Source organism: Taudactylus pleione, unplaced genomic scaffold (genome assembly GCF_031769625.1).
Source record: "Taudactylus pleione unplaced genomic scaffold, aTauple2 ptg000738l, whole genome shotgun sequence".
Taxonomy (NCBI): Eukaryota; Metazoa; Chordata; class Amphibia; order Anura; family Myobatrachidae; genus Taudactylus; species Taudactylus pleione.
In genome coordinates this window covers 1,504,655-1,527,427 of record NW_028285140.1, presented here as the reverse complement: position 1 = coordinate 1,527,427, position 22,773 = coordinate 1,504,655, and the positions used below count along the sequence as shown (strand labels likewise).

The window sequence follows — 22,773 nt, the reverse complement described above, 5'->3', positions numbered from 1 at the left end:
ACAGGACACACAGATAATGCACCATTAGTGACAGGACACACAGATAATGCACCATTAAGGACAGGTCACACGGATTATGCGCCATTAATGACAGGACCGTCACCTTTAGATGTGTATATTTAGATTGGTTATCGCTGCTACCCGGTTAGTAACGTTGAGTATTTCTCTCTTGTCCTTCCAGCTATTGGGGTTCAGATGAAACTGTCTCTGCTGCGGGACATTTTCTGGCGGGTGACACGGCAGGTAAGGGACCCCCTCATTAGGGGACGTTGTTATAACTGGTAAAATACATCCTATATTTTGGAGTCTGGAAGATCTGAAAGGCCCACCAACGCTCTGTCCCATGGATTCACAGTTAGTTGCCGAACTACTGATCCCAGCATCTTCACTGTGGCTGATCAATGCACGAAATGTAATCAATAGCTTTAATGTAATAATTTGGGGTCATTTGGCAGTTACATGTATCATTGAAACTCATGGCTGCAGTAACAAGTGATTCAGATACAGATTTACAGCTGCGTGTACAATGTCAGGATGCGAATGACCACACTAACCAAGGGCCCAACTCATGTCAGTACTTAGGGGTGCCGGCATCTAGCAGCTGTGTCCCCCTGCACTTGGGGAGGCGTATGAGGGGCGTCACCCTGCAAGTTCAGCACATGAGGGCGAAAGTTTGATTAAATAAACCATGTACCCACATAAATGTAGCCGCTGCCACAATAATCTGATGCCTTTGTCAGCTATTCCCTATTATGTCAGCGTATGGGAACTTTTATATTATATATACATACAGTATATAGGGGGGTGCTTGGTCTATAGTTATACATTGTTGGGGGGTACTTGGAATTAATGAACACACTTTGGGGGTTACATGGTATATAATGAGGGGTATTTAGTAAATATTTGCATGGGGGGGGGATTTCCTGTAAATCATTTATCTGTCTGCACTAACTGTAATGTTTTCTGTCTGTTCCTGATCTTCCTCTTCAGCCCAACGACACTGATGTAAGTTCCCCAATTGTCCTGTTCCCGTGTGACCCTCAGTAATTACCGCCGGCCGGCACGGGACCAATATTTATGGGAATGCGGCCGATCCTCCATTCGCTAGTAACTGGCTGCATTGCAGGATATAGATAGGCTGCGTTCCCCTGTATATTGGTCTGCGCTCCGCTGCGCGCAGGCGACGGTACACATCGCATAACGGGCAAATATAGGAATCTGCTGCTAATGCTATTTCTCCAGATGTTACTGAGCTGATATTTAAATGTTACAACCTGTTTCCTTACGCTGACAGGGAGGAAATCATGCATTAGTTACTCATTGAACGCTGCCATATTGTTGCAGCAATAATGACACAAAAGGCTTTCAGATCTCATGTATTACAGTTCTCCCTGTTCGGTTAAAGTGATAAATGACACATTCAGCATAAAGTGTTATTATTGTTATTATGCTGTTTCGTTGCTGCTGTTATGGCCTCTGGAGCTCATTCAGACCCGCTCGCTAGATGCGTACGCTCGCCCGATGCGCATGCAAATTCGGCCAAGTGACGGCAAGGCAGGCGATCGCACGGCAAGGCATATGCACGCCCACTATGTCTTGGCATGTGAGCGCCCTGTGCATGGACACGCCCGCCACCAGCCTGTCTTAAGACACCCTCTTGCGCACGTCATCTCCAGGAAGTGTATGCAACCATCGGTACATCGAGGACCATCGGAAGCGAACGCAGCGCTTGTGGTTGACTATACCCTACCGCAAGCACTGCGAGCACTTCATTGTACAATTCAACCAGGTGACATGTACTATGACGCTGACTGTTAATTATGCACGCCTCTGAAATGGCGTTGAGACGCTCGGGCACACCTGCGTTCGCACCTCCACTCCCCCGTTTCTAGTGGCCAGCCCCTGTAACCACCCACAGACGGCCTCTCCTGTCACTCATTTTACAGGGCAGTCCATGTACGGCGAGCGTACGTTTCCCGATCTCTCGCACTGGTTTGCACACTACGATGCATACGCATGGGCACAATGCGAGCCATTGGCAGCTACGAGCGAACACATCCTAGCTAGAGGGTCTGAATGATCTCTGTACTAAGACGTCTCCGCTCTCTCCTCCCCTCTGCGGTATGGCAGTTCTCTGGGGCATGGGCGGCTTTACAGAAAGGGAGGCGGGGCCAGGACGCACCGCATGCTAATGAGATGTATTATTACCATGCAGCGTGTGAGCGGCCCCCTCTTCTGTACGGCGGCAGTATCCTCTATCTGTAACGGCGGAGGTCAGCGGCACTCTGTATGCGGACCAGACCCGGATCTGTATCTAAGAAGCAGTATTTGCATATGACGCCGCTCTGCTCCATAGACACAACACTAGGGCGACACCATGCCTCAGGCACATAAGTAACTCAGCGTATATTGTACAGTATGGGCTGCTTTCAGCAACTTTATAATGGCAGCTCTGTCAGCAAAAGGATATACTGTAAGTCACAAAGTATAATCCATCCATTACCGTCAGGCTAGGGATGGACATCGGAAGCCAATGGTTAGCAACCATCGATGTTCCCAGTCCGATTGAAGTGATTTTTCCATCATGGAGAGGAGTGATATATCACATGACATTGTATGGCTGATAATCATTACTGTCTGTTGTACGTGGGAAGGGTCGGTATTCTGACAGGAGGCTTCCCGACAGCCGGCATTACATAACCCATTCCCATTGCAGCTCATCATAAATTCGCAGTTGCGGCTGCATTAGCGTCACCTCTGTATCACACCCAGTGTTCCCAGCCTGGTAAATAATCACCAGCGCTCTCCACATATTACACACCAGCTGGGAATTCATTAGTCATTGGGGTTATGTTCTACCCGGTGTGGTTCAGTCTTGTGTCTTATGTAATACTATATATATATATATATATATATATATATACTGTATATACTGCATGCATACATTATCATTTGTTTTATCTGTATATTGCTAGATAATATACTGCGATCTTCTCACCTTAACTGCATATAATAAATCCACTTTTTACTATTAACATTGTAAGCAATTAGCATGTAGGATTTGCGCCCAAACCTACAGCTTATCACATAAATATTGTCAAACGCAAGCGTCGTGACCGTTTTTTGGTCACATGTCTGCCTGCGACCCCATATGTAGTCAAAATGGTTGTCTCGTCTCAGTTCCCGCTGCAATTCTGTGCGACATTTTGTTTACTCAGAACTCCGACAATCAGTTGATCTATGACCAATTCTGCGTCTTTTTACGGAATCACTTGGATTTGCGAAGACGACACTGGGCGTCTCAATACAAATCCAGACGGCAGCGACATTTGCATATTTTCGCACAGTTGCTGCGCAGAGAATCGCACTTGCGAAGGCATTTGCGCCCATCTCTCAATCAGGCCTGTGCAGCGTGTATAATTAATGTTTATAATGTACATACGGCATGTATAATAATGTAATCTCTCTGTCTGTCCCGCAGTGCAGTGATGTGGATGGGTTGTGCCCATTGAGCTGTGAGGACGAGGTAATGTACATATTGGATCCTGCGTTCATGGGTCATTATGCGTCATATACCGGGCGACATTTCTACACATGTTTTGCCAATTACAATATATAGATTTCCATATATGTGTAAATGAACAGGGGCAAAGAGGCGTCACGTGTGTTACAGATGGCGTAACATGTTTCTGTAGACAGGAGGCACTGGCGCTGTTGCGAAAAGTCTTTATAGTAATGTGGATTACCCATGATTCCCGTTGCTGTTTTTGCAGTTTTCATGTAATCTCGGTTATATAAATGCCACTTACTGTGTATTACTAGCATGGCAAATATATTGTGAGGGAATCTACTAAGTGAGTGGTCAGATGCTGCTATATTACTTGTACGTATTATCCGTCACCTGCAGAATCTGGAGGCAGCCATTTTGTGGTCAGAACCAATATTCAGGAGAATGCAGCCAATCACTGACTGCCTCCTGCTCCTAGTGTTCATGGATGTTGGTTTCACCCACAATATGGCCGCTCCCAGCATCCATCACAGTCACCTTGCTATCTGCCTCAGACAATCGATGTGCAATGTCATTATGGGTTTACACTCTGAGTTACATGAGGACTTTGCGCCTTTCTGTCCCAGAGGCTGAACTGCTATCTCATTGACAACAACGGGTTCATCGTGATGTCCAGGGACCATGAGCAGGTGAGTGGTGGGTGAGTACATGGGACTGGGTACAGGATATGGGTAGCCGGAGAGAGGGTGTGACAGGAGGGGGAGTGGGATTAGGTGCTGTACGTGGTAGCTGGGTGAGCGGGTCTAGTTGCTGAGTGATGCTGCTGCGAGAACGGGATATTGGGTCAAGAAATTGGGTGAGGGGACAACTTTCATTATACTAAGGTTAGATAGAGGGGACTAGACCTCGGATGTGGTAAGCGGGTGAGTGGCCTGCATGTGACGTGGCATTAGGTATTGGGTGTAGAACTGAGTGTGTGGATCTGGGTGTTGCTGAAGGGGGAGTGCTTCTAGGTAATGAGTGTGCATGAGTGGGGCAGTGTTGAGTATGGAAGATGGGCTTGTGGACTAGGCTGAGGGTGTGGAGATGGGGTAAAGGGATTAAGCTCTGGGTGTTTCAAAGTGTTGATTAGGAGTTGAGCATGGCAGGAAATTAAGTGGTATTAGACATTTGGGTGTATAAGACTAGGGGGCCTATTTACTAAGCTTTGGATGGAGATAAAGGACCTCATTCAGAGCCGCTTGCAAGATGCGATCGCTCGCTTGCAAGAAGGGGTCGGGTATGCAAATCAAGCGCTCGCTGTTTGCGCTGTAAGGACGCCCTCTATGTCTTAGTGAGCGACGGCAGTTAGCGTACGCTGGACTATAAAACCTCCCACCTGTCACTCGCAGCACACGTCATCTCTGGGAAGAGTCTGATTAATCGTGAACATCGGGGGCCATCGGAGCTGCTCGCAGCGCTTGGGGTTGACCTAACCTACCCCAAGCACTGCGAGCAATTCATGCTAAAAAACAACCAAGTCACGTGTGCAATGACGCTACTTTGCTAATTATGCGCACCCATTAAACGCCGTTCTGATGGTCAGACACGCCTGCGTTCGCACAACCACTCCCCCGTTCACAAGCACCTTCCCTTGTTACCACTCACAAACGGCGCAATCTGTCACTCAAAGTAGCGACCTGTCTGTGTACTACGAGCGCTCGATTGTACATCGCAGACGCTAGCTTGCGCACGCGCACTGCGACTTAGACGCATGTGCAGACGGGCGAAAATCGCTCCTAGCAAGCGAGCGCAGCTTAGCGAGCGGCTCTGAATGAGGTCCAAACTCCCAAACAATCAGCTCCTATCTGTCTTTTTTCAAACCCAGCCTGTAAAGTGACAGGAGCTGATTGGCTGGTACTTTATCTCCCTTCACTTTATCTCCATCCAAGGCTTAGTAAATAGGCCTCTAGGTGTTGAGTATGGGTTAGTGGAACTGGGTAAGGAAGTTGGGTAGAAGACCTCGGTTGAGGATGTTGCGGTTGGGTTGGGTGTATGTAGGTGGTCGCTGTGGCAGGTCAGTGTATGGGACTAGGGGCTTTATTTAACAACGAGCCATAACCCATTTTGCTCTAGTGTGCGTTGCTATAAAGGGGTTATTCATGACAGCACTCTCAAGCTGGGTACACACTACACTATCCTGGATCGTGGCCGATGGCACGCGCGACAGAACCATATGTCGGTCAGCCGTACACACTAAACGATATATTGTGCGACCGCACGATATATCGTTCAGTGGCCACATCCAGGAGCATGGTGTCATTCAAGATATCTTCTGATTGGCCTGCACTGCATGCCGATTAGAAGATGCGATGAACGACCCACGGGAGCCCGCAATAGTCCATGCACGCCAGACGATGTTCCCATATGTCAGCCCGATCAGCCATATCGGACGACATATCGTCTAGTGTGTCCCCTGTATTAAATTCATGAAGGCTCATGACACCATTAATTGTGACCAGCTTGAAGATATGTGTTTGATATTTACCAAATAATGGGAAGCTGTACTTACTGTGGCTCACGTACATCTATAGATGGTATTGGCAATAAGGTTCCCATTGCCGGCAAATTTGCACATTTGCAGACGGCGGCTGCACTTGGCATTTGCTATTGATCCTTCGCTGACAGTGTTATGCTATCGACAACGCAGGAGAGGACACCGCAGTGGTGGGAGTGTCCAGTGGTCCTTGCCGGACAGGCAGGTAATGTTAAATAATGGCGGTATGCCGTTATACTAAACGCAATATTCCATCGACAACTATACTCAATGAAAAATGGAGCCCTAAGTGTGGATTGTGGGTGAGTGGGACGGTGTTGAGACTGGATGTTGGCGAATGGACGAGGCATTGGTTATAGAAGCTGGGTGGATGGAATAGGTTTAAGATGTCGGAGTTGGAGCAGGTGGTGATTGGCTTAAGGGATGGGATTAAGGATGTTGCAGTTGTGTTTGTATCTTTTTATCTGTCTTTCATTTCTCCTCTCCTCTGTACCTGTCTCTCATTCCTCCTCTCATCTGTACCTGTCTCTCATTCCTCCTCTCCTCTGTACCTGTCTCTCATTCCTCCTCTCCTCTGTACCTGTCTCTCATTCCTCCTCTCCTCTGTACCTGTCTCTCATTCCTCCTCTCCTCTGTTCCTGTCCTTCATTCCTCCTCTCCTCTGTACCTGTCTCTCATTCCTCCTCTCCTCTGTACCTGTCTCTCATTCCTCCGCTCCTCTGTTCCTGTCCTTCATTCCTCCGCTCCTCTGTACCTGTCTCTCATTCCTCCTCTCCTCTGTACCTGTCTCTCATTCCTCCTCTCCTCTGTACCTGTCTCTCATTCCTCCTCTCCTCTGTACCTGTCTCTCATTCCTCCGCTCCTCTGTTCCTGTCCTTCATTCCTCCGCTCCTCTGTACCTGTCTCTCATTCCTCCTCTCCTCTGTACCTGTCTCTCATTCCTCCTCTCCTCTGTACCTGTCTCTCATTCCTCCTCTCTTCTGTACCTGTCTCTCATTCCTCCTCTCCTCTGTACCTGTCTCTCATTTCTCCTCTCCTCTGTACCTGTCCCTCATTCCTCTTCTCCTCTGTACCTGTCTCTCATTCCTCCTCTCTTCTGTACCTGTCTCTCATTCCTCCTCTCTTCTGTACCTGTCTCTCATCCCTCCTCTCCTCTGTACCTGTCTCTCATTTCTCCTCTCCTCTCTACCTGTCCCTCTTTGCTCCTCTCCTCTGAACCTGTCTCTCATTCCACCTCTCCTCTCTACCTGTCTCTTATTCCTCCTCTCCTCTGAACCTGTCTCTCATTCCTCCTCTCCGTTCTGTACCTGTCTCTTATTCCTCCTCTCTGTACCTGTCTCCCATTCCTCCTCTCCTCTGTACCTGTCTCTCATCCCTCCTCACCTCTGAACCTGTCTCTCATTCCTCCGCTCCTCTGTAACTGTCTCTCATTCCTCCTCTCCTCTGTACCTGTCTCTCATTCTCCTCTCCTCTGTACCTGTCTCTCATTCCTCCTCTCTTCTGTACCTGTATCTCATTCCTCCTCTCTTCTGTAGCTGTCTCTCATTCTCCTCTCCTCTGTACCTGTCTCTCATTCCTCCTCTCCTCTGTACCTGTATCTCATTCCTCCTCTCTTCTGTACCTTTCTCTCATTTTCCTCTCCTCTGTACCTGTCTCTCATTCCTCCTCTCTTCTGTACCTGTCTCTCATTCTACTCTCCTCTGTACCTGTCTCTCATTCCTCCTCTCATCTGTACCTGTCTCTCATTCTCCTCTCCTCTGTACCTGTCTCTCATTCCTCCTCTCATCTGTACCTGTCTCTCATTCTCCTCTCCTCTGTACCTGTCTCTCATTCCTCCTCTCTTCTGTACCTGTCTCTCATTCCTCCTCTCCTCTGTACCTGTCTCTCATTCTCCTCTCCTCTGTACCTGTCTCTCATTCCTCCTCTCATCTGTACCTGTCTCTCATTCTCCTCTCCTCTGTACCTGTCTCTCATTCCTCCTCTCTTCTGTACCTGTCTCTCATTCCTCCTCTCCTCTGTACCTGTCTCTCATTCTCCTCTCCTCTGTACCTGTCTCTCATTCCTCCTCTCTTCTGTACCTGTCTCTCTCACCTCTGAACTTGTCTCTCATTCCTCCTCTCCTCTCTACCTGTCTCTCATTCCTCCTCTCCTCTGTACCTGTCTCTCATTCCTCCTCTCCATTCTGTACCTGTCTCTCATTCCTCCTCTCTGTACCTGTCTCTCATTCCTCCTATCCTCTGTACCTGTCTCTCATCCCTCCTCACCTCTGAACCTGTCTCTCATTCCTCCGCTCCTCTGTAACTGTGTCTCATTCCTCCTCTCCTCTGTACCTGTCTCTCATTCTCCTCTCCTCTGTACCTGTCTCTCATTCCTCCTCTCTTCTGTACCTGTATCTCATTCCTCCTCTCTTCTGTACCTGTCTCTCATTCTCCTCTGTACCTGTCTCTCATTCCTCCTCTCCTCTGTACCTGTCTCTCATTCCTCCTCTCCTCTGTACCTGTCTCTCATTCTACTCTCCTCTTTACCTGTCTCTCATTCCTCCTCTCTTCTGTACCTGTCTCTCATTCCTCCTCTCCTCTGTACCTGCATCTCATTCCTCCTCTCTTCTGTACCTGTCTCTCATTCTCCTCTCCTCTGTACCTGTCTCTCATTCCTCCTCTCCTCTGTACCTGTCTCTCATTCTCCTCTCCTCTGTACCTGTCTCTCATTCCTCCTCTCTTCTGTACCTGTCTCTCATTCCTCCTCTCCTCTGTACCTGTATCTCATTCCTCCTCTCTTCTGTACCTGTCCCTCATTCCTCCGATCCTCTGTACCTGCCTCTCATTCCTCCTCTCCTCTGTACCTGTCTCTCATTCCTCCTCTCCTCTGTGCCTGTCTCTCATTCCTCCTCTCCTCTGTGCCTGTCTCTCATTCCTCCTCTCGTCTGTACCTGTCTCTCATTCCTCCTCTCTTCTGTACCTGTCTCTTGTTTCTCCTCTCTTCTGTACCTGTCTCTCATTCTCCTCTCCTCTGTACCTGTCTCTCATTCCTCCTCTCTTCTGTACCTGTCTCTCATTCCTCCTTTCCTCTGTACCTGTCTCTCATTCCTCCGCTCCTCTATACCTGTCTATCATTCCTCCGCTCCTCTGTACCTGTCTCTCATTCCTCCTCTCCTCTGTACCTGTATCTCATTCCTCCTCTCTTCTGTACCTTTCTCTCATTTTCCTCTCCTCTGTACCTGTCTCTCATTCCTCCTCTCTTCTGTACCTGTCTCTCATTCTACTCTCCTCTGTACCTGTCTCTCATTCCTCCTCTCATCTGTACCTGTCTCTCATTCTCCTCTCCTCTGTACCTGTCTCTCATTCCTCCTCTCATCTGTACCTGTCTCTCATTCTCCTCTCCTCTGTACCTGTCTCTCATTCCTCCTCTCTTCTGTACCTGTCTCTCATTCCTCCTCTCCTCTGTACCTGTCTCTCATTCTCCTCTCCTCTGTACCTGTCTCTCATTCCTCCTCTCATCTGTACCTGTCTCTCATTCTCCTCTCCTCTGTACCTGTCTCTCATTCCTCCTCTCTTCTGTACCTGTCTCTCATTCCTCCTCTCCTCTGTACCTGTCTCTCATTCTCCTCTCCTCTGTACCTGTCTCTCATTCCTCCTCTCTTCTGTACCTGTCTCTCTCACCTCTGAACTTGTCTCTCATTCCTCCTCTCCTCTCTACCTGTCTCTCATTCCTCCTCTCCTCTGTACCTGTCTCTCATTCCTCCTCTCCATTCTGTACCTGTCTCTCATTCCTCCTCTCTGTACCTGTCTCTCATTCCTCCTATCCTCTGTACCTGTCTCTCATCCCTCCTCACCTCTGAACCTGTCTCTCATTCCTCCGCTCCTCTGTAACTGTGTCTCATTCCTCCTCTCCTCTGTACCTGTCTCTCATTCTCCTCTCCTCTGTACCTGTCTCTCATTCCTCCTCTCTTCTGTACCTGTATCTCATTCCTCCTCTCTTCTGTACCTGTCTCTCATTCTCCTCTGTACCTGTCTCTCATTCCTCCTCTCCTCTGTACCTGTCTCTCATTCCTCCTCTCCTCTGTACCTGTCTCTCATTCTACTCTCCTCTTTACCTGTCTCTCATTCCTCCTCTCTTCTGTACCTGTCTCTCATTCCTCCTCTCCTCTGTACCTGCATCTCATTCCTCCTCTCTTCTGTACCTGTCTCTCATTCTCCTCTCCTCTGTACCTGTCTCTCATTCCTCCTCTCCTCTGTACCTGTCTCTCATTCTCCTCTCCTCTGTACCTGTCTCTCATTCCTCCTCTCTTCTGTACCTGTCTCTCATTCCTCCTCTCCTCTGTACCTGTATCTCATTCCTCCTCTCTTCTGTACCTGTCCCTCATTCCTCCGATCCTCTGTACCTGCCTCTCATTCCTCCTCTCCTCTGTACCTGTCTCTCATTCCTCCTCTCCTCTGTGCCTGTCTCTCATTCCTCCTCTCCTCTGTGCCTGTCTCTCATTCCTCCTCTCGTCTGTACCTGTCTCTCATTCCTCCTCTCTTCTGTACCTGTCTCTTGTTTCTCCTCTCTTCTGTACCTGTCTCTCATTCTCCTCTCCTCTGTACCTGTCTCTCATTCCTCCTCTCTTCTGTACCTGTCTCTCATTCCTCCTTTCCTCTGTACCTGTCTCTCATTCCTCCGCTCCTCTATACCTGTCTATCATTCCTCCGCTCCTCTGTACCTGTCTCTCATTCTTCCTCTCCTTTGTACCTGTCTCTCATTCCTCCTCTCCTCTGTACCTGTCCCTCATTTCTCCTCTCCTCTGTACCTGTCTCTCATTCTCCTCTCCTCTGTACCTGTCTCTCATTCCTCCGCTCTTCTGTACCTGTCTCTCATTCCTCCTCTCCTCTGTAAATCTCTCATTCCTCCTCTCCTCTGTACCTGTCTCTCATTCCTCCTCTCCTCTGTACCTGTCTCTCATTCTCCTCTCCTCTGTACCTGTCTCTCATTCCTCCTCTCCTCTGTACCTGTCTCTCATTCCTCCTCTCCTCTGTACCTGTATCTCATTCCTCCTCTCTTCTGTACCTGTCCCTCATTCCTCCTCTCCTCTGTACCTGTCTCTCATTCCTCCTCTCCTCTGTACCTGTCTCTCATTCATCTGCTCTTCTGTAACTGTCTCTCATTCCTCCTCTCCTCTGTACCTGTCTCTCATTCCTCCTCTCCTCTGTACCTGTCTCTCATTCCTCCTCTCTTCTGTACCTGTCCCTCATTCCTCCGATCCTCTGTACCTGTTTCTCATTCCTCCTCTCCTCTGTACCTGTCTCTAATTCCTCCTCTCTTCTGTACCTGTCTCTCATTCTCCTCTCCTCTGTACCTGTCTCTCATTCCTCCTTTCCTCTGTACCTGTCTCTCATTCCTCCTCTCCTCTGTACCTGTCTCTCATTCCTCCTCTCTTCTGTACCTGTCCCTCATTCCTCCGATCCTCTGTACCTGCCTCTCATTCCTCCTCTCTTCTGTACCTGTCTCTCATTCCTCCGCTCCTCTGTAACTGTCTCTCATTCCTCCACTCCTCTGTACCTGTCTCTCATTCCTCCTCTCCTCTGTACCTGTCTCTCATTCCTCCTCTCCTCTATACCTGTCTCTCATTCCTCCTCTCCTCTGTATTTGTCTCTCATTCCTCCTCTCCTCTCTACCTGTCTCTCATTCCTCCTCTCCTCTCTACCTGTCTCTCATTCCTCCTCTCCTCTCTACCTGTCTCTCATTCCTCCTCTCCTCTCTACCTGTCTCTCATTCCTCCTCTCCTCTATACCTGTCTCTCATTCCTCCTCTCCTCTGTATTTGTCTCTCATTCCTCCTCTCCTCTCTACCTGTCTCTCATTCCTCCTCTCCTCTGTACCTGTCTCTCATTCCTGCTCTCCTCTGTACCTGTCTCTCATTCCTCCTCTCCTCTGTACCTGTCTGTCTTTCTCCCTGTCCCTATCATTCCTCGTGCCTACTTTTATGTCTGGCTCCTTCCTCTGCCTTTAATTTCTGTTTGAAGTTATATTTGTAATGTATTTACCATACAGAATACTGTCTCCCCCCTGCAGACCGGAATATTCCTCGGAGAGGTTGATGGCTCTTTGATGTACCAGCTCCTGCAGATGGAGATTTTCAGCCAGTAAGTGTCATCTCTATACCTCGGTATGTTATCCAGTGGTCAGCTGAGACGTCCGAGGTCTGATATGGAAAATAACAAAGGAGTCCACATGGCCTGTCTTATATATACAGTCATATCACCAGCTCCAGACTCACTCCCCCGAGGCTTCACTGACAGATTCCGTCTCTCCGGGATACATTACTCAGTAGGACCCAGTCAGGTGATTTGCCTATTCTGGATTAGGTTTTTGGCTATGTTTGAAGTTCGTCAGGGCCATGGAGGTCTACATGGTGCCCACCAAGTAGGCCAGCGAGTCTCTGATTTGAAATTTTGGTTTAAGTAAGTTTGCTCAGGATGTAGAGGCTGATATGTACCAGTGGGGGGCAGGCAGAGCTCCAACGGAAGAGCAGTGAGTCAGAGGATCAACTGTCACACTGCACCTGCACTGACAGTTACTAATTTCCTCCAACTGTCACACTGTGCCTGTACTGACAGTTACTCATTTCCTCCAACTGTCACACTGCACCTGCACTGACAGTTACTCATTTCCTCCAACTGTCACACTGCGCCTGCACTGACAGCGACTTATTTCCTCCAACAGTCACACTACGCCTGCACTGACAGTTACTCATTTCCTCCAACTGTCACACTGCACCTGCACTGACAGTTACTCATTTCCTCCAACTGTCACACAGCACCTGCACTGACAGCTACTCATTTCCTCCAAACACATTTTGATATGCCATGGTCTCCAATGGTCGTCTGCAATGTAATGCTGAGCACATACTGACCAATATATTGGCCGATCAAAATATTGGGTGCCCGTCGGCCAGTGTGTACCAGCGATATGTCTGTGAACGACGTCGTTCACAGACATATGGCATAGGCTACCCGGAGAGGGGCCAGACACGCCCCCCAGGCCAGCGGGACCTGCGGCCAGAGACAGATGATGGTCATTCAGTGTGTATGAACGACCATCATCTGCAGATTATTATTATCGTTTATTTATATGGCGCCACAAGTGTTCCGCAGCGCCTTTCAAAGTACATAAACAAATAGGTTGACCAGTGACTTACAGTACAATACAGTACAGGATGAGGATAAGGATAATATACATTGCTACATTAGCGACCATAACACCCAGATAAGCAACAGAGCAAAGCAACCAAGTGTTAGGTGCCCTATTGGGGAGTAAAGCTGCATACACACGTAAAGATTATCTGTAAAACCAACCAACTAGTTGGTTGGTTGGAATGAAAATCCGGTAAGGTATGAAAGCAAATGACAATCAGCAATTTGCTCCAAAACGCCAGAAAATGGACAAAAACTGTTGTTTGAACAAATTGTTTAGATCAAACATTTTACAAACTTGTCTGACGCCATTTTCATCTGTTTTCTGGCATTTAGGAGCAAATTGCTGATCATCATTTACTCCCATACGCTACCAGGTTTTCATTCCAACCAATCAACTAGTTGGTTGGTTTGACAGATAACCTTTACGTGTGTATGCAGCTTAAGAAGTAGATGAAAGTAAAGTAAGGAGAAGCACAAAAGGGTAGAGGGCCCTGCTCGTAAGAGCTTACATTCTAAAGGATATATCTGATATAACAGATATACTGTATCTGTTCAGTGTGTACCCAGCCTAAATAATGAGAGCTGCTGGTACACTTGAAGGTCCATTCTTCAACATGGTCAACTCCGGGTATCCTAGCTAGTAATTCACAACATCAGGGCTGCATTGCATAAAGACAGTGCCTCCAGTGTCCATTACATGGTACTACAGTAGCACAAGTGGCTTTACAAGTTTATAGCGTTTGTTTACTGCTTTTATGGAGGTTCCTTAGTTATAGCTGCATCAACGTTTTAGTACAATGCTGCATTTTTCCTCTTACATCTCCCCAAAATGATTCTGATCACCCCAAAAATCAAGTTCATTTTTCTCCTGGAGTGATATAAATGGCTTCTCACCCACGTTATATCCTCCTGTCTTATGCAGAGTGACGCTGTATGATTACCAGGCGATGTGTAAGCTGCCCTATCACCATCATAGCGGAGGCCGCAACCTGCTCAATGTAAGATCTGTGTACAGTTATACCGTGGGGCGAGATAGCGGTGATACCTCACATGTAATATACAAAGCAGTATAGAGTAAGATGGTGGCTGTATGTCATATGTAATATACAAAGCAGTATAGAGTAAGATGGTGGCCGTACATCATATGTAATATACAAAGCAGGATAGAGTAAGATGGTGGCCGTACATCATATGTAATATGCAAAGCAGGATAGAGTAAGATGGTGGCCGTACATCATATATAATATACAAAGCAGTATAGAGTAAGATGGTGGCCGTACATCATATGTAATATACAAAGCAGGATAGAATAAGATGGTGGCCGTACATCATATGTAATATACAAAGCAGGATAGAGTAAGATGGTGGCCGTACATCATATGTAATATGCAAAGCAGGATAGATCAAGATGGTGGGCGTATGTCATACGTAATATACAAAGGAGGATAGAGTAAGACGGTGGCCGTACATCATATGTAATATACAAAGCAGGATAGAGCAAGATGGTGGGCGTATGTCATATATAATATACAAAGCAGGATAGAGTAAGATGGTGGCCGTACATCATATGTAATATGCAAAGCAGGATAGAGCAAGATGGTGGCCGTACATTATGTGTAATATACAAAGCAGGATAGAGCAAGATGGATGGCCGTTCATCATATGTAATATACAAAGCAGGATAGAATAAGATGGTGGCCGTACATCATATGTAATATACAGAGCAGGATAGAGTAAGATGGTGGCCGTACATCATATGTAATATACAAAGCAGGATAGAGTAAGATGTTGGCCGTACATCATATGTAATATACAAAGCAGGATAGAGTAAGATGGTGGCCGTACATCATATGTAATATACAAAGCAGGATAGAGTAAGATGGCCGTACATTATATGTAATATACAGAGCAGGATAGAGTAAGATAGTGGCCGTACATCATATGTAATATACAAAGCAGGATAGAGTAAGATGGTGGCCGTACATCATATGTAATATAGAAAGCAGGATAGAGTAAGATGGCCGTACATCATATGTAATATACAAAGCAGGATAGAGTAAGATGGTGGCCGTACATCATATGTAATATACAAAACAGTATAGAGTAAGATGGTGGCCGTACATCATATGTAATATTATATACAAAGCAGTATAGAGTAAGATGGCTGTACATCATATGTAATATACAAAGCAGGATAGAGTAAGATGGTGGCCGTACATCATATGTAATATAGAAAGCAGGATAGAGTAAGATGGTGGCCGTACATCATATGTAATATACAAAGCAGGATAGAGTAAGATGGTGGCCGTACATCATATGTAATATACAAAGCAGGATAGAGAAAGATGGTGGCCGTACATCATATGTAATATACAAGGCAGGATAGAGCAAGATGGTGGCCGTACATCATATGTAATATACAAAGCAGGATAGAGTAAGATGGTGGTCGTACATCATATGTAATATACAAAGCAGGATAGAGTAAGATGGTGGCCGTACATCATATGTAATATACAAAGCAGGATAGAGTAAGATGGTGGCGGTACATCATATGTAATATACAAAGCAGGATAGAGTAAGATGGTGACCGTACATCATATGTAATATACAAAGCAGGATAGAGTATGATGGTGGCCGTACATCATATGTAATATACAAAGCAGGATAGAGTAAGATGGTGGCCGTACATCATATGTAATATACAAAGCAGGATAGAGTAAGATGGCCGTACATTATATGTAATATACAAAGCAGGATAGAGTAAGATGGTGGCCGTACATCATATGTAATATACAAAGCAGGATAGAGTAAGATGGTGGCCGTACATCATATGTAATATAGAAATCAGGATAGAGTAAGATGGCCGTACATCATATGTAATATACAAAGCAGGATAGAGTAAGATGGTGGCCGTACATCATATGTAATATACAAAACAGTATAGAGTAAGATGGTGGCCGTACATCATATGTAATATTATATACAAAGCAGTATAGAGTAAGATGGCTGTACATCATATGTAATATACAAAGCAGGATAGAATAAGATGGTGGCCGTACATCATATGTAATATACAGAGCAGGATAGAGTAAGATGGTGGCCGTACATCATATGTAATATACAGAGCAGGATAGAGTAAGATGGTGGCCGTACATCATATGTAATATACAAAGGAGGATAGAGTAAGATGGTGGCCGTAAATTATATGTAATATACAAAGCAGGATAGAGTAAGATGGTGGCCGTACATCATATGTAATATACAAAACAGTATAGAGTAAGATGGTGGCCGTACATCATATGTAATATTATATACAAAGCAGTATAGAGTAAGATGGCTGTACCTCATATGTAATATACAAAGCAGGATAGAATAAGATGGTGGCCGTACATCATATGTAATATACAGAGCTGGATAGAGTAAGATGGTGGCCGTACATCATATGTAATATACAGAGCAGGATAGAGTAAGATGGTGGCTGTACATCATATGTAATATACAAAGCAGAATAGAGTAAGATGGTGACCGTACATCATATGTAATATACAGAGCAGGATAGAGTAAGATGGTGGCCGTACATCATATGTAATATACAAAGGAGGATAGAGTAAGATGGTGGCCGTAAATTATATGTAATATACAAAGCAGGATAGAGTAAGATGGTGGCCGTACATCATATGTAATATACAAAACAGTATAAAGTAAGATGGTGGCCGTACATCATATGTAATATACAGAGCTGGATAGAGTAAGATGGTGGCCGTACATCATATGTAATATACAGAGCAGGATAGAGTAAGATGGTGGCCGTACATCATATGTAATATACAAAGGAGGATAGAGTAAGATGGTGGCCGTAAATTATATGTAATATACAAAGCAGGATAGAGTAAGATGGTGGCCGTACATTATATGTAATATACAGAGCAGGATAGAGTAAGATGGTGGCCGTACATCATATGTAATATACAAAGCAGGATAGAGTAAGATGGCTGTACATCATATGTAATATACAAAGCAGGATAGAGTAAGATGGTGGCCGTACATCATATGTAATATACAAAGCAGGATAGAGTAAGATGGCTGTACATTATATGTAATATACAAAGCAGGATAGAGTAAGATGGTGGCCGTACATCATATGTAATATACAAAACAGTATAAAGTAAGATGGTGGCCGTACATCATATGTAATATACAGAGCTGGATAGAGTAAGATGGTGGCCGTACATCATATGTAATATACAGAGCAGGATAGAGCAAGATGGTGGCCGTACATCATATGTAATATACAAAGGAGGATAGAGTAAGATGGTGGCCGTAAATTATATGCAATATACAAAGCAGGATAGAGTAAGATGGTGGCCGTACATTATATGTAATATACAGAGCAGGATAGAGTAAGATGGTGGCCGTACATCATATGTAATATACAAAGCAGGATAGAGTAAGATGGCTGTACATCATATGTAATATACAAAGCAGGATAGAGTAAGATGGTGGCCGTACATCATATGTAATATACAAAGCAGGATAGAGTAAGATGGCTGTACATCATATGTAATATACAAAGCAGGATAGAGTAAGATGGTGGCCGTACATCATATGTAATATACAAAGCAGGATAGAGTAAGATGGTGGCGGTACATCATATGTAATATACAGAGCAGGATAGAGTAAGATGGTGGCCGTACATCATATGTAATATACAGAGCAGGATAGAGAAAGATGGTGGCCGTACATCATATGTAATATACAAAGGAGGATAGAGTAAGATGATGGCCGTAAATTATATGTAATATACAAAGCAGGATAGAGTAAGATGGTGGCCGTACATCATATGTAATATACAAAACAGTATAGAGTAAGATGGTGGCCGTACATCATATGTAATATTATATACAAAGCAGTATAGAGTAAGATGGCTGTACCTCATATATAATATTCAAAGCAGGATAGAATAAGATGGTGGCCGTACATCATATGTAATATACAGAGCTGTATAGAGTAAGATGGTGGCCGTACATCATATGTAATATACAGAGCAGAATAGAGTAAGATGGTGGCCGTACATCATATGTAATATACAAAGGAGGATAGAGTAAGATGGTGGCCGTAAATTATATGTAATATACAAAGCAGGATAGAGTAAGATGGTGGCCGTACATCATATGTAATATACAGAGCAGGATAGAGTAAGATGGTGGCCGTACATCATATGTAATATACAAAGCAGGATAGAGTAAGATGGCTGTACATCATATGTAATATACAAAGCAGGATAGAGTAAGATGGTGGCCGTACATCATATGTAATATACAAAGCAGGATAGAGTAAGATGGTGGCGGTACATCATATGTAATATACAAAGCAGAATAGAGTAAGATGGTGACCGTACATCATATGTAATATACAAAGCAGGATAGAGAAAGATGGTGGCCGTACATCATATGTAATATACAAAGCAGTATAGAGTAAGATGGCTGTACATCATATGTAATATACAAAACAGGATAGAGTATGATGGTGGCCGTACATCATATGTAATATACAAAGCAGGATAGAGTAAGATGGTGGTCGTACATCATATGTAATATACAAAGCATGATAGAGTATGATGGTGGCCGTACATCATATGTAATATACAAAGCAGGATAGAGTATGATGGTGGCCGTACATCATATGTAATATACAAAGCAGGATAGAGTAAGATGGTGGCCGTACATCATATGTAATATACAAAGCAGGATAGAGTAAGATGGCCGTACATTATATGTAATATACAAAGCAGGATAGAGTAAGATGGTGGCCGTACATCATATGCAATATACAAAGCAGGATAGAGTAAGATGGTGGCCGTACATCATATGTAATATACAAAGCAGGATAGAGTAAGATGGCCGTACATCATATGTAATATACAAAGCAGAATAGAGTAAGATGGTGGCCGTACATCATATGTAATATACAAAACAGTATAGAGTAAGATGGTGGCCGTACATCATATGTAATATTATATACAAAGCAGTATAGAGTAAGATGGCTGTACATCATATGTAATATACAAAGCAGGATAGAATAAGATGGTGGCCGTACATCATATGTAATATACAAAGGAGGATAGAATAAGATGGTGGCCGTACATCATATGTAATATACAGAGCAGGATAGAGTAAGATGGTGGCCGTACATCATATGTAATATACAGAGCAGGATAGAGTAAGATGGTGGCCGTACATCATATGTAATATAAAAAGGAGGATAGAGTAAGATGGTGGCCGTAAATTATATGTAATATACAAAGCAGGATAGAGTAAGATGGTGGCCGTACATTATATGTAATATACAGAGCAGGATAGAGTAAGATGGTGGCCGTACATCATATGTAATATACAAAGCAGGATAGAGTAAGATGGCTGTACATCATATGTAATATACAAAGCAGGATAGAATGAGATGGTGGCCGTACATCATATGTAATATACAAAGGAGGATAGAATAAGATGGTGGCCGTACATCATATGTAATATACAGAGCAGGATAGAGTAAGATGGTGGCCGTACATCATATGTAATATACAGAGCAGGATAGAGTAAGATGGTGGCCATACATCATATGTAATATAAAAAGGAGGATAGAGTAAGATGGTGGCCATAAATTATATGTAATATACAAAGCAGGATAGAGTAAGATGGTGGCCGTACATTATATGTAATATACAGAGCAGGATAGAGTAAGATGGTGGCCGTACATCATATGTAATATACAAAGCAGGATAGAGTAAGATGGCTGTACATCATATGTAATATACAAAGCAGGATAGAATAAGATGGTGGCCGTACATCATATGTAATATACAGAGCAGGATAGAGTAAGATGGTGGCCGTACATCATATGTAATATACAGAGCAGGATAGAGTAAGATGGTGGCCGTACATCATATGTAATATACAAAGCAGGATAGAATAAGATGGTGGCCGTACATCATATGTAATATACAAAGCAGGATAGAGCAAGATGGTGGCCGTACATCATGTGTAATATACAAAACAGGATAGAGTAAGATGGTGGCCGTACATCATATGTAATATACAAAGCAGGATAGAATAAGATGGTGGCCGTACATCATATGTAATATACAGAGCAGGATAGAGTAAGATGGTGGCCGTATATCATATGTAATATACAAAGGAGGATAGAGTAAGATGGTGGCCGTACGTCATATGTAATATGTAAAGCAGGTTAGAGCAAGATGGTGGCCGTACATCATATGTAATATACAAAGTATGATAGAACAAGATGGTGGCCGTACGTCATATGTAATATGAATATATCTGTCTCCATCCCGGCTATTATAATCTTACCTAAGAAGAGTAAAGCTTTGATATACAGGTTCCACTGACCTCAGTCGTTCTCACCGTCTCCTTCCTCCTGTCTTCCAGCCGCTCTTTGCGTTGGTCTCAGCCGCCCAGTTGCTCCTCAGTAACCTCATCCTGTAAGTATGGCGTCTGCACGCTGAAATCTCTCGCTTGTATCAGGGACAGGTAGAGCCGAGCGTCTTCTGTGACCCTGGATTAATATGTCTCCAGGTGGGGTTGGTGTGTGGGGCCTGGTCACCTACAGTTATGTGTAAAAGACGTACATTATACAGTAATCACAGAGCAGATTGTGCTACCTGCATGCCATCACATTCACACAGCTGGAGCCATTGGATAGACCTATACAGATCTCCTATTGTTATTAGATAGCTGGGTGAGGTCAGTATTATTCTGGAGGCCCAGTACTGCAGACACCCTCGTGCTCATGCTAAGCACGCCTGCAATAATCTGTGTCACATGCTTCTACCTCTGTGTTCTCCCCCTGACTTGCAGGTTTGTCCTGGAGTTCAGTCTGTGTCCCTTCTGGTCCTCTGATAACACCGCAGAAGGTAGGTGACCATGAATGGCATTGTAACCTTATTGGAAAGTATTGGATGTGTACAATTGTTCAAAGCTTTAGAGATACCCCAGGTGAATCTTTGGCTCTCCAGCTGCTGGGATTTGTAGTCCGCAGCTGGATAGACGTAGGCTAACCTCAAGAAAGTGATTAACTGGTACATATAAAATGGTTTTACTGGTCTGTGCGGTTAAACTATGACGAGTCCGTGGAGGTGATGATGTCACAGGGTGACGCCATCTTACTGACGTGGCCTTCCTAAACTAACCCCATACGTGCTCTGCTGTAGTGAGGTGTGATTGTTACTATAGTAATTTGGCAGATTGATGTTTCAGGGAACGTGTGATGTGTATGTGCCATGATGTAATATGTGGTTGATGATGTCACAGCTTCTCCTCATTTCTTTCATTCATTCTTCATCCATGTGACCTCATTGGCGTCTCATTCATCATGTGACCTGTCACCTGACATGCAGCAAAGTCCTTTTTTCATCACTGTAAGTAAGAGAGCGAAAGAGCAACACTCACCTGAAGGAGCACAAGCCAAACACATTACAGAACATGGTGACACATGAGAGCAATATTCTATGACATCATCCTGAATTTCATCACCTGTCACTCACTCCCTGTCACTCACCTCCTGTTACTCACTCCCTGTCACTCACATCCTGTCACTCACCACCTGTCACTCACCACCTGTCACTCACCTCCTATCACTCACCACCTGTCACTCACCTCCTATCACTCACCTCCTGACACTCGCATCCTGACACTCGCATCCTGTCACTCGCATCCTGTCACTCGCATCCTGTTACTCACATCCTGTTACTCACACCCTGTCACTCACCACCTGTCACTCACCTTCTGACACCACCTGTCACTCACCTCCCGACACTCCCATCGTGATACTTACATCCTGACACTCACCTCCTGACATTCACCTCTTGTCACTCGCATCCTAACACTTGCACCCTGTCACTCGCATCCTGACACTCGCATCCTGACTGCACATCCTGTCAGTTGCATCTTGTCACTCACCTCTTGTCACTCTCACCGCCACTTGCATCCTGTCACTCACACCCTGACTCTCACACCCTGTCATTCCCAACTTGTCATTCACACCGTGTCACTCACACCCTGTCATTCCCATCTTGTCATTCACTCCGTGTCACTCACACCCTGTCACTCGCATCCTATCACTCGCACCCTGTTACTCAAACCCTGTCATTCCCAACATGCCACTCACAACTTGTCACTTACAGCCTATCACTAACATTCTGTCACTGACATCCTGTCATTCATATCATGTCACTCACATCCTGCCATTCACAACATGTCACTCACACCCTGACTCTCACACCCTGTCATTCCCAACTTGTCATTCACACCGTATCACTCACATCCTGTCACTCACACCCTGTCACTCGCATTCTGTCACTCACACCCTGTTACTCACACCCTGTCACTCGCATCTTGTCACTCGCAACCTGTCACTCGCATCCTGTCACTCGCATCCTGTCACTCGCAACCTGTCACTCACACCCTGTTACTCACATCCGTCATTACCAACATGCCACTCGCAACTTGTCACTTACAGCCTATCACTAACATTCTGTCACTCACA

At 45.1% G+C, this 22,773-nt stretch overlaps 1 protein-coding gene across 6 annotated transcripts in view; it reads left to right on the top strand.

The window, feature by feature from the left end:
• The window catches only part of CACNA2D4 (calcium voltage-gated channel auxiliary subunit alpha2delta 4), a 512,905-nt gene that overhangs the window by 298,350 nt on the left and 191,782 nt on the right, over positions 1 to 22,773 (top strand). For 4 of the 6 annotated variants that reach the window (XM_088457118.1, XM_088457115.1, XM_088457117.1 and 1 more), the window contains 9 exons: positions 182 to 243; positions 991 to 1,005; positions 3,482 to 3,526; positions 4,135 to 4,197; positions 12,092 to 12,162; positions 14,138 to 14,213; positions 20,658 to 20,710; positions 21,087 to 21,142; positions 21,626 to 21,646. In XM_088457118.1, the coding sequence (XP_088313244.1) occupies positions 182 to 243; positions 991 to 1,005; positions 3,482 to 3,526; positions 4,135 to 4,197; positions 12,092 to 12,162; positions 14,138 to 14,213; positions 20,658 to 20,710; positions 21,087 to 21,142; positions 21,626 to 21,646 (462 nt within the window). Of the gene's footprint in view, positions 1 to 181; positions 244 to 990; positions 1,006 to 3,481; positions 3,527 to 4,134; positions 4,209 to 12,091; positions 12,163 to 14,137; positions 14,214 to 20,657; positions 20,711 to 21,086; positions 21,143 to 21,625; positions 21,647 to 22,773 lie in introns of those variants that run through there. The other 2 variants (XM_088457116.1, XM_088457119.1) reach the window with 2 other exon arrangements.